The sequence below is a fragment of the Paramisgurnus dabryanus genome, chromosome 1 (genome assembly GCF_030506205.2).
Source record: "Paramisgurnus dabryanus chromosome 1, PD_genome_1.1, whole genome shotgun sequence".
Taxonomy (NCBI): domain Eukaryota; kingdom Metazoa; phylum Chordata; class Actinopteri; order Cypriniformes; family Cobitidae; genus Paramisgurnus; species Paramisgurnus dabryanus.
The window spans coordinates 54,088,703-54,108,277 of NC_133337.1; the positions used below are offsets into that span (position 1 = coordinate 54,088,703).

Here is a 19,575-nt window from a genome sequence, read left to right on the forward strand (position 1 = left end):
TATGAATTTATACGAATTAGCCAACTTGTAAAATATGAACAAATTCTTTTGAGATCAGGCTAATCAGTTGTCTTGACCTCATCCAGAAACCGCACAAAGAATGCAACAGTAGCGTATAAAACTGTTACAAAGAAAACCTTATTGCACTTATTGTGAGCGTGTTAATGTTCAGGGTATGCATATGGGTGTCGCACGCCGTGTCGCACCACGGCTAGGACAACTCAGAGGTATTGTACACCGATAGTGCACATTAAATAGTGCGAGCTTAGTCAGATAGTGTCTACTTCAAAATGCAAAATATACATTAGCAGCCAATGTTAATCCTTAAAGATTTGGGACAAATATGATGTTATTTAATGTTAAACTATGTGAGTCGCGCCCTGTGGCGCGACAGGGATTTAAGCAACTTCCTGAGTCGTAGCTTGGCGCCGCCGACAGGGATCACCTGTCGGCACCGGTGTGCATATACTCATAGAAAACAATGTGTTCGATTTTTTTAGAACGGCACGGCGCTGAGCTGAGCGTCTGGTGTGCGACCCCCTTTAGGGTCAGAGTGTAATTACATGCAGATACCTTAAATGTACATACAATTTCAGAACATGTATGTGCACAATGGTAAACATCGTATATATTTTTTTATATGTACCTACATAAAAGTTAAAGACACCTAATGAATTATATTTAAGCAATATTTTAAAAAAATATATTCAAATACTGCAAATTAAGTAGTTAATACTGAAGAGACTAAAGATTTAATTGTTGTTAAAACAATGCATATCTACATGCTAATACTTCTAATGGCAAACATACTCATAAAATATATTTGTGCACATCTGCACACATGTCTTTTTTCCAGGTATTTGAAGCTCTGTGTCTATGGACGGTCACGCAGATTTGGTGCAGGTTTTGGGTGGTATATAAAGGCTGTGCAATTGATGGCTGAATTACACACTTTAAGGGTAAATTAAGGATAGGATAAGCTCCGAGGTTCAAAAAACCTTTTCATCTCAACGGTCTTTGATTTGAATATGTCAGTGAGTCAAAATGACATGTTTTGTGGTCACACAGGTTCAGCCTTCACCCAGCATAAGAAGGGAGTAGAGGAGATTACAGTGGCACAGACATAGTAATTAAACAGCTGTTCTTTACTGAACAGGTGTGTGGTTGTGTAGTTTTGGAGAACTGTCCTCCTTCCCAGGTGCGTGTTAACATTCTGTCTGTGGTATTTACAAACTCGGGGAAACATTCACACGGGACAAAAACGTAACAGTCTCACTGTCCGAAGGGTTGGAGAGGTTATTAGTTCAGTCTGTCATGGGCAATATAGCTAAAAGGTGAAATTGTATGAGATGATTATTTATTCACACTTTTATGTTGTTTACATAGCAAAATAGCGATACCATAATATATTTAGTCATTTCACAACTGAAAAAGTTGCCATAGCATAAAGCTATGAACAAATGAATGGAGACTTCAGGAATGTTTTAAAATGTTTGGTTAATATGATCTAGTGTTTTCTATGAGATCATCAAATCTTTTCCTCTTTCTAACACTAACCAGCAGACCTGGATTTGGATAGCGGCTCCAAGAGGTCTCTTTAATTTACGATTAAATCCAAAACACCAAATGTATCTCATAAACCTGAGCGTTATTAGATTCGGTTGCTTGTTCAAATAGGGTGGGGAGCCTAAATGTTCTTTCACAGAAGGAGCTATAAATGTGTAAGTTCAGGTTCTGGGCAGAACAACACAGGAAAAAGCAATTTAGGCCCTTTTTTGTCCCACACATGCATTTATAGAAAATGTACAGTAAGTGAGAATATATATGAGCAATAATTATACTCCATCTATAAAATGCTCCCAGTGTGTGTGGTCTGTCTGCTTCTTGAGAAGTTGTGGTCATGTTAAGAAAGTTTTTGCACTTTTCCTTCATTTCACCTAATCAGTGCCTGTTTTTCCATTCGCAGGGGAAACTATCAACCCATACTTATGAACAATGATTACCAGTAGAGGCTAATCGGATCCAACTTATTAAGGTTTGGTTCCTCTGGGACCCATTTGAAAAAACTACATTTGTTTCCTGCGTCATTCAGAATAAATGATGTGGACTGCTTACTGCTGAGTTTTTTTCTGTGTGTTTCTGTGTGCGTGCGTGTGTGATTAACATGCTCATTATAGGCAGCTTTAGTAATAATGCATGATAGTAAGACGTAAGAATACAATCCATCAATATAAGATGAGATTGAAGATACAGTATTGTGTTAGATGGGTGAATGATTGAATAAACAGTAAAGAAAGTGGCTTTGGAAGTCAATATATTATTTACTTTATTTACTTATTATTAAACATAAGCACTGCAACACAGCAAACGTTTAATTACACTATGTGTTTATATAAAACAATTTGTGATATTTTCCCCAGCGATTCATTGTTTATGCAATTCATTCACAGCATTTTGCTTTTTCCCACCCTGTTCAGACCCTTTTAACATCTTTCTTTCAAACCTGTCAGATTAAGTTTATATCTCATGTGCTCTCACCTCTTGTACAGACTGTTTTAAATAAGGTATAATGTATAGGCAGACAGTTGTTATCGCAGAAATAAGCCACTTACGTGATCTTGTTTCAAACTTTAGGGGCTTATTTCATGATAGCAACCCGCTGCCTGTAAATTATCTCACTTATTACACAGCTATTTACCTCATACATGCACTTAATATTTGTACTGCACATTGTGAATGTGTAAGCATTTAGCCTAGCCCCATTCATTCCTTAGGATCCAAAGAAAAAATATTTTATATTTTATTTGCTAATTTTTAAAGAATGCACACCTTCCACAAGAAAACCTGTTTACTTTTGGTTTTAAGATAAGACAAGACCTTCAAATGTCACATAAACACTATGGGCCCTATCTTGCACTCAGCGCAATTGACTTTGTCAGTGACGCATGTATCATTCGTATTTTGCACCGGCGCACAGCGGGTTTTTCCCTCCACAGACGCACGTCTGCAAACTAGGGAATGAACTTGCGCTCCCTGGGCGGTTCAGCGCAAAAAAGGAGGTTTGTTCTGGCGCAAACCATCCCTGATGCTATTGCAGTTTCAAAAAACATTTGCGCCACTGACCAGAAAAAACTAGTCTAAAGTCAGTGGCGCGTTGCGCGTTGTTCATTATGCTATTTTAAGGGCGCATGCTTGACCATAATGTATAGCGTTCACAACGTGCACACACTTTGCTTATCTAATCTACACAGATGCAACAGTAATTTTTGCCAATCATAAATTGTTACAATAAAAAATATTAACACATGAGATAAGGGAAATCATTGTGGTGACCTTGTGGTCATAGTTTTTATTTTTTTGTGTGGCTGCTTAAAAAAATTATCATGCAAGTTACGATTAAAATATTTCATAAGTTTGTTGTGTGGCTGTATTACGTTTATTTTATGTAAATAATAATTAAAATGTTTTCATAAGAATCCTTAATGTATGTGAACTTGATTTGTAAGAGTACTTTGGGGCTGGACTGCTTGCGTTTCTTGGCTTTCAGCGGTGAGGGTGGACGCAGCGATGTCCTCTGCTGGCGTCAGGTCCTGTGTAGAGATCCACCTCCCGTTACACGGCGTGCCCGATTTATGCTGGCAAGCTTGGGATTCCCCCGTCTCCTGACATCATTGTAGCGCTTGCGGTGCAACGTCCTGGGGATGCCTATTTCCTCCCACGCCTGTTTAACCAACGCTAATTTGGGCGGGTTTCTCCCATCCCCATACAAAACAAATTCTCTGTCTTTGATTGCGCTCTTACAAGAACGTGGGTCTCCTCGGCTGTGAACCTCTCCTGGCGTGCGCCTGGTAAATCCGTCATAATAATAGCAACCCGCCATGGAACTTGCGCACTTGTGTTTAAAGGGAATGTTGGATGATGTTCTGATTTATTTGACGTTACGCCCAAACCACACCTATGAATAATGAACCTACTTCAGACCAACCCCTTATATATTTGCGCCTGGCGCAAGAGTTCTTTCTCCCGCCAGGAAAATAGCAACAGCGCCCAAGATCCGCCCACAAAGTCACTTGCGCTTTGCGCTTCGCACTTGCGTTTCAGATCGTTAAAATAGGGCCCTATGTGGTTTAATCATTTGTAAATATAATGTCTTTTTTTTCCCTGATGAAGGCCTAGATGTAGGCCGAAACATGTTGGTGGTATTTTTAAGTTCCATTATGAACTAGCACCTTTATTAAAGCGGTTTTATAATTAAGAAGAGTGCCTTGGTTTCCTTTTGTTATTTATAATGTCATATATGTTATTAACATACATATTTATATACAATTTTTTTTGTAATATTACCTGTCAAAATAATTTGCAGCATCTGGGTTACCGCGTGTTATTAGTTTTGAGTGTTGTTACCTGGGAATAACAAACCTGCAAATGTCTGGCATTAACTTTTGTTTTTTCTCATACAGTAGAATGAGCTCAGATAGTGTATGTGAATGGGGGAAAATGGACTAAGGATTGTTTAAGAGCACCTACTGTCTGATTCATGTTTTTAAATTGTCTTTGGTATGTAAGTGTGTATTAGTATATTAACGTAGTTAACGATATGCAAAAGGTACAAACCCCAAAGTAAACGATGACGCGAGGCAACAGTTTACTTCCTGGGATTGGTGACGTAGAGAAGACCGACGTTATCATAATTCCTCCCGTTTTGACTCATACCCTGTAAGTTAACTCCTGTTAGCAACCGAATCTTTAAGGAGCGTCACATTTCCGTCTGACGTCAGATCTATTCAGACCAATCACAACGGATTAGCTGGCCAATCAGGGATACAGCGCTTTTCAAATCAATGAGTTTTGTACAAAATCAGTGCGTTTCAGGAAGAGAGGGAAATCTGGAGCTACAAAAATTTATGGTATTTGGAAAATGTGTTTTTTAACCATAAACAACGCGAACACGTTGTATTATACCAAATACACAAAATAACCTTGTTTTTTTAACAATGAAATAGGTGCGCTTTAAACAATATACTTCAACTGATTTGTAAAATATGTATTGTCATGATATTAAGGTTAAATATTTGAATATAATACTACTTGTGGACATTAGTTGTGAACTTCTAAATGACAATTCTGTTTAAGCATTAGTGCATCAAGACAATTTTTGCTTCGTCTGTATGTGTTCACTGGGTTCAAACCTTTGCATGTTACTATACTGTGTGGACACACACACACACACACACACACACACACACACACACACACACACACACACACACACACACACACACACAGAGGAGTTGTCTGTCTAATGTTCCCCAGACATTTGTAATGTTTTTCATTCACCTCAACAAACCTGCACAGGTCAAAACTGTAGGAAAAATGAAACCTCTTCCAAAGCTTTTATACCGCTATTTTAGACGGTATGTGTATGTGTGTGGTGGGCAGAAGGTGAAGCTATAAGTTTAACAGCAATAGTTTCTCTAAGAGAACTCATAAACATGTCACTAGGACCTTGACCTCGCAGTAAACAGCTCTATTCCTTTGGTACCTCTCTCACTCCTTCCTGCTTCCTCCTATCTTACTTCCTGTGTTTTGACTGCTGTAATTCTCTGCTGTCAGTCAATACTCTGATCTTTCTAGAAAATTCTTTTCCATATTTATGCATATGGCAGACACTTTTATCCAAAGCGACTTACGGTGCATTCAAGCTATACATTTTTAGCAGTATGTGTGTCCCTAGGGATTGCTGGACAAATGCTACAGAAAGGTTTTTTTATGGTTGCACTTGCAATTCTGCATCATTCTATGATCATTCAGACACAACTGAGTCTGGACATCATCTTTGGTTTAGCCCATAAAAATGAATTAGATTTATATGCCCATGCTTAAACGTTTTGTTCGTTTTCTATCAGGGCATCTGCTCCACTGCTCTTTAGACTCTGCCTTTAAACAATCCCTGTCGTATAACATTAGCCAGAGATCTGCCATAAACTTCTCATGAGAATAATTACCAGGCATTTAACCCTCGTGTGTTGGATCAGAGTCGAACAACTGTCATAATTCACTTCCCTCCAAGCAGACGACACTTAACACGTGGTGATGCTGTCATTCTCCAAAATAAACAAATAGATAAATTCATTTCGTCGGTCAGTTTTATGACAAAACGCAGATTTACTGCTTCGAGATTCCTCTACTGTGCGCGACTGAATGATTCAGGATCACTTTTCCGATCGGATCATTCAACAAATAGAAAAATACTTTTATGATAATCTTTTAAGACCATCAAATAACTACGCTGCCCCAAGCCATTTTGAGGTCATTTGCCTTTTTTATCAGCAGTCTGTGTTGCTTTTGAAGTTGGAACCACTTTTTATTTGAATACTGGAGCACCTGGCAGAGGCAGTGATCCTCCATCTATTTGTATGCAAAGACAAGCCTGACCAAACCAAATAATAAAAACACTCAAAAGATGTAATACTTATGCAAACATTTCTCTCTGAAGTATAGTTATCGCCAGCAGACCCATTGTGTCAGAGGGCTCTTAGTAACCACACCCTTTAAGTAATTGCTGAAAAGGTGGGGCTGCAGGTGTGGCCCATGGCATTCTTCAGTTATCAAGAGCTTGACTAAGAGATAATTGCCTTTACAACCTATAATGTACAGTCATAGCAGAACGTTTCGATAAGCCGCATATGAAAGGTCATGCCTGATCTAACACAGGCTTTCATCTTGATCAAAACTAAGAGCTGCCACAGAATAAATTGTAGATACTTACTCAACTGTTGATTGAAGCTCTCTTCAAAACCATTACATTTTACACTGCCATTCCTCGCTCAATGAGTAATGCTGTCAGTAAAGTTTATTCTTGGCAAGCTATAATAGTAATAATATAGTGTATGATTTCTTCACATGTTTGGTTTGGAGTGTGTCTCCAATGAGCTGATTTCAAGCTTCTTGTTTGTTCTTGTTTTATGTTAAGTTGACTTAAGGTAATAAAAAAATCTGTTTTGTGGTTGAAATTAAGACTAGAATAGTACATACTTTATATATAAACATTTATACAGAAATAATTCAAAATAAAGGTGCTTTCAATGCCAATAGAAGAACCATTTTTGGTTGAATGGTTCATAAAGAACCTTAAATATAAAAACAACCTTTCTGTGTAAAAAAAAAAGGTTTGTAGTAAATAAAGGTTCTTTAGACCACAGGGACTCAAGCTTTCATTTTGCAACCCACTCAAATCAGTATAATCTATCCAAGGACCCATCAACATATTTTAAGGGCACATATAAAATCCACTTTGACAAGGTCTTTGGACATAAATGTGTGTTGGCAGTGTGTAAACACAACCACTCTACAATGAAAAAATCCCCTCACTCCATATTTTTTAATCCCCATTAAACCAAAGCAGTCTTATTAGTCATGCAGTTTTGATTTTCTTGTTAATGTGATGTCACACAAACAAAGCCCTGCCCACAGCCATTGTGTGACTGGTTAATTTTATGCAAAAGCTTTTCTAAATGTGCACATTGTAGCACTAATGCACCTAAAGAGTGTATTCTCAAGAATCAGATCTAAATTTAACCGAAAGCGCTTACTATCTGTTTGCAGTGTTGGGGAAAGTTACTTTTAAAAGTAATGCATTACAATATTAAGTTACTCCCAAAAGAAGTAACTTATTGCGTTACTTAGTTACTTTTCATGGAAAGTAATGCTTACGTTACTTTTAAGTTACGTTTTCTTACTTGGCTGAGGTTTGATCTCTTTCAAGGGCATGTGTTTTTATGATCGCAAAAATGTGAAGCTGTGGCCTGGCCGCCTGCCATCACCGTTTCTGACTCAAACTGTTCCCACTCAGGCGCACAGAGTGCGTAATATACGTTAATATGTTCAGTTTAATTCAGTATGTTATCTTATTTTTAAATTTGATTAATTAAACTGAAAAGTAACTTGCATTACTTTTTTAAAAAAGTAACTCAAATATTAATGTGTACATTTATTAAGTAATGTGTTACTTTGCTCTTTACTTCAGAAAAGTAATATTATTACGTAATGCGCGTTACTTGTAAATGCGTTACCCCCAACACTGTCTGTTGGTAAGGGAGTGAGGGCAGAATAGCTCATTTGCATTTAAATGTTCACACATGAAAACAGTGCTTTTTTGCTCCCACCCAAATAGGGGCATTTTGGACATACTAACTGATCTGTGGGGTATTTTGAGCCGAAACTTCACAGACACATTAGGCACACCTGAGCCTTATATAACATCTTGTAAAAATGGGCATAATTTGTGCCTATTCAATGTTTTTCTATTTTATAAGTGAGTAATCTACGTATTTTCCTTGTCATTTTATTAATTAAATGTAAGGTTTAGTTGCAAATTATTGTAATTTCTATTAGTTAGTTGGACTTAACTTTTATTGTGTGTTATTTACTGCAACAACCAAGTGACTTTCCTCACCCACCTTATCCCACTGTGTGACCCGAGTCGACCCACAGTTTGGAAACCCCTGCTTTTAAAAGGTATGAAAGAAATGGTTCTTCTCAGAACCTTTGACTAATGCTTCTTTAAGGAACCAAAAATAGTTCTTCTATGGCCTCATTGTGAAAAACTTTTATAAGCACCATTATTTTTATTGCATATGAAAGAAAATAATAGGTCAGATCCCTTTAATTTCTTTATTTTTTCTCCTAGAGAGGAATGAGATTAAATGGAGAGCAAATTAAAACATTTACTTAATATCCTGTACTTCAGATGTTTTTACTGAGAAAAAGACCCACACTGTAAAAAAAATGCTGCACGAAGTTAACACAACTTGGTTTTGCAAGTCAATTTAACCTACAATTTTAAGTTTTGGCTTAAAAAAGTTGACATAACTTAAAAATTCAAGTTAAAATTGTACTACATCATTTTGAAGTTAAAGTAACATAAAAATATTTTTACAGTGAGAGATCTTGCCAATGTCTCTATTAGAGTTTCTCAAGAGATCCCAACAACATAACAAACTGAGGTCAGATTTGCCAAGTCTGCATTCAAAAGTCAAAATTATTGAGGATAGTATCAGTCAATAGTCAAATGAAGATTGTTTTATTTTTTATCTTTAAGCTGATCATAGGCGGACACTACTTAAAAGTATATTTTTAAGTATTCGTATTTTATCAGTTTTTCTCTTTGGAAAACATACATTCCAAAGCATATTATCATAATGTTTACTCCACTACATTTCATAATTTCAAGTTTTTGGTTTATATGTAATATTTAAGTACATTAAACATCTAGTATACATATAGTACTTTTGTACTTTTACTCAAAAAAAGTAAAAATACACCATTTTTATGTAATTAGATATTAAATCAATTTTAATATGCAATATAAAAGGAATACACAGTATGATTCTATGCTTAAGAATGTAGTGAACATTTTTTAGTAAAGTAAAGTAAATTTTTTCCCAAGACAAACTGTGCTCTGATAAAGCACAGATGTTTGGAAAATGTACTTAAAATACTCAAGTAGTGTCTCTGAAGCTGATACACTGTTAAAAATTCCTTGTTGAACTTAATTTTTTAAGGTGAATCAACTTGAATTTACAATTAATTTCAACTTTCTTGACTGGTGAGGAGTTGCTATAAATTATCAAAGTGAAGTCAAAAAACTTAAGCTAATACATTTTTATATATATATATATAATTTATATATATAATTTCTTTAGTCAAAAAGTTGAAATTAATTAGTACATTCAAGTTCATTAAATGTACAAATTCATGTGCAACAAGGATTTTTTAATGAAACACACCATCAAATCAAAATCTCCTGAGCTATAAAAATCATCATCTGAGCAATAACTTTTTTCTCTGTGATAAAAAGTACGAAAGTATAGATAGCCCTGAAGCGTTGGGCTACATTAATGCTACATTAATGCTAATGCTTTTCAGTGGCAACATAGCGGAAGACAGGAGCAAGAGATACACAGACTACTCCTCTTTCAGTGCTATAATCCAGGGCTTTGCGATCACAATACACACACATTATATCTCCGCAGGAGGCCTCAGGCTACGGCTGCAAAATCAGGGTGTGTGTCACAGTTTTAAAAGGAGAGAAGAGAAAAGATAAGAGGCTTCTCGGGCTAAGAGCCAATTCTTGGTCTGTGAAATCCATTATTAGTCTCAAGCATGCACGCAACCATTATCATCCCCCCTTTTTCTATTCTCACCTTAGATGTAAAACATTTTCCTTCTTCACCTCCCATGTGAAATTCATTAGAGTGTAATAAATAGAGTTTTTAGCCTATTTTAGCAGTGATATGGGAATTAATTTGATAAAACCTAAATTGTAAACATGAGCAAATGGAAGAAGGGTTTTATATACAGATATTTAAATGAAACTATATCAAATTAATGTGAAAGCTTTGTGGTAAAGAAGGTCGTGGTAACATTACATGTCTCTCACATCTGCTTCTGCTTTTCCAAAAACTTCAACCGTCCGGTCACAATCAATCCCTGGGGCTAAAAGCTCCCCCTTAGGCCTGGCCTTATTTGGCATTTGAGATAAACCTGACTCCATTAGTCCAGAGAAGTTGAGTGGGGTCAGTTTTTAAAGGTTGTCTTTAAGAGCCCCGAATTGTTCAACCATCTTTGGTTGGCTTTTAAAGGAGACATCATCATACCTTGCAAAACAGCCGACAGACAGACAGATAGACAGCATTATTATTATTATTTGACTTAACATATATAAATGTTATCTTGACTTTGGTATAAATGTTTAGACGTGAGTGGCAGATACAGACATCATTTCAGTTTGCGTTTTGCTTCCTTCAAAGCAGATCTCTGATCTTCACTCTCTGGGTCACTTAAATATTTAGGTTCTGTGTCCATTAAATGGACTCTTGTCAAAGGACTGTCACTTGAGTTTTAATGTCAACAACTTACATCCAAATTCTGCTTAGGTAAATAAGCTTTGTGGAATGACAGATTATGTTTGTTTGTTAGGAGTGTCCTGGTTTATTTCACTGGTAAAACTGAGAAATAATCAAGCGAGGTAAAGAGGGAAACTGTTATGATTATCCGAACTACACAGGAAACGCTAGCTTGGGCTTAATTTCACCATTTTGGAAAAGGCCAAAAGTGTTTAATAGGCAAAAAGGTCTTGAAAATGTGAGGTAGAACATTTTGTCATGTCCAGAAACCTTTCCACTAGTTGCTCTCTGTATTGCATCAGTACTGAAATTCATTCATTGGCATAATTAAGAAATAAATATTGTCTACCTCATGCTTTACACAATATATGACTTCATACAACATGTTTTTGCAAGTTGTTTGGATATAATCTCCAATGAAAATATGTAAAAGACTATACATCTGTTTGGATCCCTTACATGATGAAATCACATGGACATCCGCCATGCAGAGATTAACACCCCTCAGTCAGGACACAAAAAGGTTTGGGTTTAAAAAAAATAAAACACTAAAGTAACTTTATTTAGAGACTGCATGGGGGTGTACTGGCTCAATAAAACTGCACTGGTGAATAGAAAAGCAAGGGCAGTTTGAAGTCAATTCAAAACAAATTAAAGCTTGTAAAGACGACTCAGCCGGTGCCCTTGTTAAATTTGCATGTCAATACAACAGCCAAGCTGACTACTGCCACGGCAATGAGCGATGCGGACACACCTCATGCTGCTTTCAACCGAACGGCACATCTCACAAAATGGTTTGTATTATTTAAATGAACTTTTTGATACATTTGTTTATATAAATAAATATTAAGATATGCATTGAACAGTACTGTACTCACATAAGAATAGCTCAAGTTAACTATTGATGATCATAAGATCAAAGAAATAAAAAATGTGTGAGACAAAAGATTTCACAGTGAAGCTGAGAATACTGGGATCATTAGCTTGTACAAACTCCCAGGCTTTTGTTATCATTAACCCACCACTAATAGTCCAGGGGGAGGCTAAACTCACTAATGCATGCGTCTGTTAAGTGGTCGGCTAGCTAATGGCATCTTTCTGGGTTCCTGACATACAGCAAGGTCAGCTGAAGACACGGAGTGGGAAAGAGAAAGAAGCCAGGTGTTAGAGAAAGCTGAAACACTCACAACATGCTTAAATGTGGAGCCACACTGCTACAAGAATATGCTACACGAAAAATTGATTTTTAAAGGGATTGTTCCCCCAAAAGTTAAAATTCTTTCATTAACTCAGCCTCAAGTTGTTTCAGACCTATATACATCTGCCGAACACAAAAGATGTTTTGAGCAATGTTTGTTATCAAGTAATTCCTTTGACTTTCATAGTAGAATAAAAAAGATGCAATGGAAGTGAATGGTGCTCAAAAACGAAACATTTCTCAAAATATCCTCCTTTGTGTTCAGCAGAAATTAAATGATTTTTTCATTTTTGGGTGAACTATCCATTTAAGGTCACAATTTCTGCAGTGAAAGAAGTTTTTATCTGGTACAGAAATAAATAAAATAAAATATTGTGCCAATAATAAACTTCAAAGTTAGGACTTTTTGTTCAAGGAATCTGTAATTTGTTTATTTAGTCTGAATGAAATGAATCAGACTTCCCAGCTGCGACTTAAGATGAAAGATTTTATGTCTGGTTTGCCCGGGAGTAAATCTGCAAACATAACACAATGTTACAAAAAACAACAATCCAGAATTTTGTAACACTATACTCCACTAATAACTGGATAAAGGAACTCATTACTTAGTTATAGTTCACTTAAAAATGAAAATTCTGTCATCATTTACTCATCCTCATGTTGTTCTTAACCTGTATGATTTTTTTCTGATGAACACAAAAGAAGATATTTTGATAAATGATAGTAAGCACACAGTTGACGGTACCCATTAAATTCCATCATAGTTTTTTATTCCTACTATGGAAGTCTATGGTCACTTACTGCTGTGTGTTTACCGTCATTTCTCAAAATATCTTCTTTTGTGTTCATCAGATAAAAGAAATTCATACAGGTTTAGAACAATATGAGGAGGAGTAAATAATGACAGAATTTTCATTTTAAAGTGAACTATCCCTTTAATGTCAACATACTTTAAGTTTTTTTTAGTTTCAAAACTACACTTTAGTCGTTTTTTAATAGTTCCTAGTGGGGCTACATAATATATGGAAACAATCGAAATATCGCAGATGTTCACATATATGCAATAATTTAAAATAAATAATTTTAATACGGTTATGTATAGTCACAGTTTTAGCAAAGAAACATATGGAAGATGATCAACGATTAGATAAAATGTGAAACATGTCAGTTGATTGATTTTACAAACTTTAGGATTAGCGTGATAACATTAGCATAATAATATCATTTTTTGTTTATTGCATCATTTAGCAAGTTATTGACTATAACATTTATGCATAGTCAAAGTTTTAGCAAAGAGACATGTGGAAGATGATCAACGATCAGCAAGAATGTGAAACGTATGTTGGTTGATTTTACAAACTTTAGCATTAACATTATAATAATCGCATATCGTTTATTGCACAATTTAGCAAGTTATTGCATATCGCATCGTGCGTCAATATCGTGCAGTCCTAGTTACTATAATAGCAAAATCCACCAAATGAGGTACAGCTTTTTCGCACCTGGCACCTAAAATGTGAAATAGTCTTCTTGACACTGTTCGGGGCTCATGCACTCTTTTCAGACAAGCATTTACATAATGCATCTTGTAAGTTTACATTCTAATTTAGATTATAGACATACGTCAACAATGCATTTACTTATTTAACGTACTTCTAACATATCCCAGTGTCCATTTCACCAGTAATTCTCCTGAAGAATAAACAGGATCATCTAATACATGTAAGCTCATGCCATGCACATCTACAGCAATGAACTAAACTATGCTGGAATGTTAGCCATTGCTGCTGGTAACGTCCCAGTCGTAAGAACAGTTAGTGTGTAAAGCTCCTAGCCTATTTTCAAAGCAGGTCAAAACGTTTCACAGTTCTCAAATCTGTCTGTGATTTGTGGATTGTAAAGTCAAGCCAGAGTACATACAAGGGAATTACTGTGTTCTTTGAGCGCAGGCAAAAGGACTCTGAACTCACAGCTTACTGACATTCCCTCACTTACTAAATAAATACTCGCTCTACCTCCAGTATTAGTCCCAAGAGAAGGACGAGAGAGCCAGAGACATGTAATGTGTCCCTTTTGGAAGGGTTTCAAAGATGACGCAGGGCACTGCTTTAGAACAAGGCCCCTGTGTCAATTTTCCTGCTACTGACCAAACTTCATCATCAGTCAAAGACAAATACTAACATAGAGCTAAAAAACACAATTACACCAATCCTCGAAATGAATGAAATCAAAAGCAAAGGCGTGTGATTTGTTTAAGTCAACACTGGATTTTTATTCATACAATTTGACTAAAACAAACAGTCCATATTTGTACCCTGGTGTCAGTGTAAAATTCTTCTTCTTCTTCAAAAAAGTTGCTTCGAATGCAACTATCCAACCATTCATACCCTACCCTCTCGTGTACCCATCGACATCTCGTCGTTGTTGTACAAATGTGCAAAATAAGACCGTCTTTATGAATCCTTCAGTCTTCAGTGTCAGTTCAGGATCCACAGGACATAGCTTCAGAGGGGCGGGGTTTAAAGTTCTTTGCTCCGCCCCCTTCCATTTCACCTCAGCCCCACAGCCACTTTAATTCAAGTAAAGTGCTTTTGAGAAACACAAACATGTGTGTTCTTGAAATTTCTTCGCTCTCCGTGTCAAGAAAAGGAGACAATAAAATAAAACATGGAGAAAAATTACGTCAGCAAACTTTACAGTCACTTAGGCCCCACCTACTATAAGCAGGCAGGTATGTGTCCCAATTGAGAAAGGTCCAAGTAGTCATACAAACTCCATCTTGCCGTGCCCTGTGTACATCCCCCAGTGAACCAAAGATAGGAGCCGTTCGCCTCCTGTTCCTCCTCTGGCACACAACTCTGTCTGCCGCAACTTATCGCAACCTATGCAGCAGTTCTCATGTCCTGTTACAGGCACCATGCACTCCAAGTCCAGCTTGGCCACATGGCCCTTTTTGGCATGGTGGTGTCCATGGAAACTGTAGTGAAGCCGAGACAGCATCTGTTGGCGCTGGGCCTGGAGACGCTTGTTCTCACTACGAAGCATTCGCAATGCCAGCATAATCAGCAGAACAAGGATAAGACCACCCGCTATGGGGACTGCTATCACCGCCGCCCGGAACCACACCTCTTTAGCTGAGGCTAACTCCTGCACCCTTGTGATCAGGTTTTGGTTGGAGCTGTGGTATCGATCTAAAAGAGAGAGAATAAAGTGAGATTCAGAACACATAAAAGTAGAAAATGTTGGATGCAATAGAAATGGCGATGAGTAATAACTGTGTTACATTTAACGCAAAGGTGTTTTATTTGTATGCGTTCACTCTTTACAATATCGCCATGCACCTTTTTTATTACCGAGGATTATATTTACGCGCCTCAAGTAGTCTGTCAAAGTATGCTGTGAGAAGCACATTCCAGCACAGTGGGAACATTTCATGATCCACTTGCAATAAAAATTATGTGATCCGAATCCAAGTGCTAAAAGGTAAACTGCCAGCTACCCACAACCTCTACACTGGAAACCATTAAACATCAGCCTGCAGTTTGGAGCCATAAGAATACAAGTCAATGTGTGCCTAATACAAAAGCATCCACACTATGGTCCATGTTTACACCATAGATTTAAGTGTAACAGTAGTAAACATTTATGGATTTGGCATATGCTTGTATCTAAAGCGACTTACTGTGCATTAAAATATACACTTTTCAAAAGTATCCGTGTTCCCTGAGAATCCGACCCACAGTCTTTTGCACAGCTGACATAATGCTTTACCAGATGAGCTACAGGAACATTAGTTGTCTACTTTGATTACATAAAAAACAATACACAGGCTTTGCTTTGTGTCATTATCCTATCCAATGCCACACATTTTGTGCCAAGGTAAGAAATGTATCTTCTAAACGGTTTCTATAGTTGTTAAACTGGTAAAGCATTGCATTAACAGCACCGAAGGTTGTGGGCCTGAATCCAATGGAACACACATACTGATAAAAATGTATCCATTGTAAGTCATTTTAAAATAAAGCATCTTCCAAATGCATAAATGTGAATGTAAGCTTGTCAATATGTAAAACAAACAGCTAAGATAAGGTACCTAATATAAGGTAGGCTCATTTGTCTAGTCACTGTAAAAAAATATAAAATATGGTTTTAACTTAAAAATGTAAGTTATCGGGTTGACTTAAAATTTTAAGTTTATTTAACTTAAAAACAGTTGACAACAATTTTTACACTTAAAAAAAAGAAACTAATATTTTAAGTTAAATAACTTAAAAATCTAAGGCAACCAGTCAACAAATAGTTTTTACGCTTTTGTTTATACAGTCACGTGTGTTATTAATCTCACCTGTGGAATCACCTCGAGGATGCGCGAGGTCATGCAGGCCTCTGTAGTTACACATGTCGTCATGACAACACTCTACTGGAGAGGAACTTATGCCGGAAATGTCCAAGCTTTTGCTGGCGCACAGGTCCGCAGAGTTTAAAAGTGGATCCAAACATCCGTGTGTTAGAGGTGAGTTCGTGTTAAGCGGGTCCAGGACCTTAGTGAAACACGCATTCAGCTCGGATTTACACATGTATCCAGTGGCAACGCAGTGCGGGGCGTCACAGTAACACCTGATTTCTCCTGAAAAGCATTAACAGAACATTAGTTAATGTCAGAAGAGTTCAGCATTCAGTGAGGATTGAGCAGGATGACAGATAAAATTAGAAGTCCCATTTAGGCTAAAATAAAAGCATTTGTGTTCCTGTAGCTGAATTGGTTAAGCATTGCGTCAGGGGTTTGATAGGGATCACGTACTAATAAAACGTGCCTTTTAAATGCACTAGGTCGCTTTGGATACAACCGTCTGTCAAATGCATAAATGTAATTCATATACATCGGTTTAACGGTTTAATAAACAATTGGATTTCAGGAAACACATTCCTCACAACTTTGTAAATATTCTTGACACTAATTGCGTTAACATCGTAGATTAGGACCAACAACTGTCAGTAGTGTAAAATATGCTCACATGAGAATTTATGAACGTCCTTGCACAATAAATTGCTAATTTTATTAGAGAATAAATATAAAATGCTTCAGTATTAAACATTTGCTTTTTCACCCTGTGCAACTGAACCCAAAGACATTTTTCAATTCGGATATGAAGAGACAAATCTATTCATATTTTGACAGACAAACATGCACTGTGATTAAGTGTCTGTGTCAGGACACTAATATGTTGCAATTTCTGTAACTATGTCATGACTCTTCGTGCAAATGGATCAGTTTAGTCTGTCTTATAAAACAGGGACCGTGTAGCTTATAATTAGTGGTTTGTTTGCCAAAGTCAATTTCTTTCAACCCAAATGGAAACTCGTAAAGGGGGTGAGAGCAGGACTCCTTTTCAGTAAGCACGCGAACTCACTTGTGGTCAAACCTGGCAATATATCGGAGGATAACCAGGGTGTCACCCTAAAGGACCATAGTCCAATAATTGCACATTTTCAACAGCTTCTGTGTGCAAATAAACGAGACTGTTTAAAGGGTGTTTCATTTTGCACGCTTTTTAAATACGGTTTGTCTTAAAACACATGCCAAACAAACACTTCAATAAGCGTTTAATCAATTGACATTTTTACTTTTTCCCACGCCAAACTAACTAGACGTGAAGCACAACACAAACACACAAAATATTAAGACAAGCAAACATATGTCCTTTATGTATTTTTAAGTTTGTGTCGTGAATCGTGTACACTGTAGGCTGGATGTCATCGTATTAGTGTGAACTATTGACAATTAGCAATTGCAATTTTTGGTATCAGTATCTTTATTTTAATTTATTTTATTTTGTTAAGTTGAGCATGCATAGTAATGCACAGCCCTAAACTAAATCATGTTGTTTATGTTGCTTTCCAACCTTTTATAACATTTTAATGTAGTAAATACAACCTTTCTACCTTTAATTAAAGGCTTTTTTACGTTACATGTTGGAAATGGACGGCCCATGGAAGAGCAAACAGTGTACTACGATTTAACTTCACTTTCATGTGCTTGTTTAAACAAACATATAATTTGAATTTGGTGCATAAACGATACTATAAACTACGCGTTTAAATATCAAAATGTTTTGTATACATCAAAAAGGCAAGTAGCCAACACATAAGTGTTAAGAAAATCATTAACATTTGAACAGTCTCTGAGAGCTTCAGTCTTGCATTTTAAGTGCAGCGCAACCTTTAAGTATCACAGCTTCACAGCTTAAAAATTGTTAGTGTTAAATCTCGCGCTTACAAAAAAAACAACAACTAACGTTATATAAAACTCGTGTTACCTTTCGTAAGAAGAACAGCCATCGCACAAAGTTCCAACTGAAACCAGAGAGAAACAAAGCTGGAATGGCGATCCATTTACAGCTTCTTTTCCTTGTCTTTAAACCCTGTGGCAAGACCCTCCGAAGGATTTGAGGACTTGGTTACATATGTCCTACATTGATCACTGCATTCCTGTGGATCTGTGATCTGCGTTGTATCCGAAAACACACGGGCACAGGAAGCTTGCGTCTCGATCCATGGGCATCAGAGACAAACTTCTAAAATCCGAAAAACACTACCGCAAGTGCAAAACCATTCCTTGTGCGTAACCAAACCTATCCGCCACGCGAACCTCGTATACGTATAAAAAATAACCGATTTGTATAAAGTTATACAAATTCAAAAGAAACGAGGTTTCGACAACAACCCTCGGTCTGGGAGCAGCGGATCACTTGTGGTCGAAGAAATTTCACTGGATCGGTTTTGGGTCTCGGCCCTCGCCACGCCCTCTAGGCGGATCATTGGACAGCAGTTGTGTTTAATTTGCATATACCGTCCTATTGGCATTGGTATTGGTTCACGCAGCGGTCATACACTTAATCTTCCCGCCCACAGATGCCAAGACAGAATCGCACGACGAGGCAGGTAAGACAACCGTTAAAAGAATTAAAATAATAACATGATGCTTATGAAAATTAGTTAAAATTGGTGTCGTATTATGAATTCATTAGCATCTTTATATTATTTTAATTAGCTTTTATATGCTAATAACAACATAAGGTTAGGAGCATAGCCTTAAATGACCCAGATTTTAGATGATTTTTGACAAATGAACTTAAAATCAGCACTATGTTTCAGTTTTTTTTGTCGGTCAGTCAGTAGCTGATATGACAGTCTTTCTCGGGCTGCTGAAGGTGGAAACTGCAGGCTTGCAGTTGAGAGTGGATGTAGGCGGGTCGGTTAGAGAAATTAGCAATCCAAAGAGGCACATGGCGCCAGTGAGACGACACAGACAGACAGTGACACTCAATTACCCCCCAGACAATCCCATGCAAAACACACAGAGCACAACGATCGATATCTCAACTGCCCTACCCGCCCTAATGTGTTGAGCACTCAGTCAGGGCATGTGCTTTACAATTCAAGGTATTTTGGATAACCTTGACCATAAAC

General features: G+C 37.0%; 1 protein-coding gene across 1 annotated transcript; it reads right to left on the minus strand.

Annotated features, from left to right (window-relative positions):
- Positions 1–14,351: 14,351 nt before the first annotated feature.
- On the minus strand, positions 14,352–18,873 carry bambia (BMP and activin membrane-bound inhibitor (Xenopus laevis) homolog a). Its single transcript, XM_065242340.2, has 3 exons — positions 18,423–18,873; positions 16,451–16,732; positions 14,352–15,296 (listed from the first exon to the last, which is right to left on the minus strand). Exons 1-3 carry the CDS (start codon positions 18,496–18,498, stop codon positions 14,869–14,871), a joined length of 786 nt encoding a protein of 261 aa, XP_065098412.1. The 5' UTR covers positions 18,499–18,873; the 3' UTR covers positions 14,352–14,868.
- Between the last annotated feature and the right edge of the window lie 702 nt (positions 18,874–19,575).

Bases quoted from the DNA above. Each gene is read 5' to 3' on its own strand.
- bambia (XM_065242340.2), bottom strand. From the start codon at position 18,498: ATGGATCGCCATTCCAGCTTTGTTTCTCTCTGGTTTCAGTTGGAACTT. The intron at 16,733-18,422 runs GTAACACGAGTT...AATGCTTTTCAG, and splicing joins GGCTGTTCTTCTTACGAAAG to GAGAAATCAGGTGTTACTGT. The intron at 15,297-16,450 runs GTGAGATTAATA...TCTCTCTTTTAG, and splicing joins TCCTCGAGGTGATTCCACAG to ATCGATACCACAGCTCCAAC.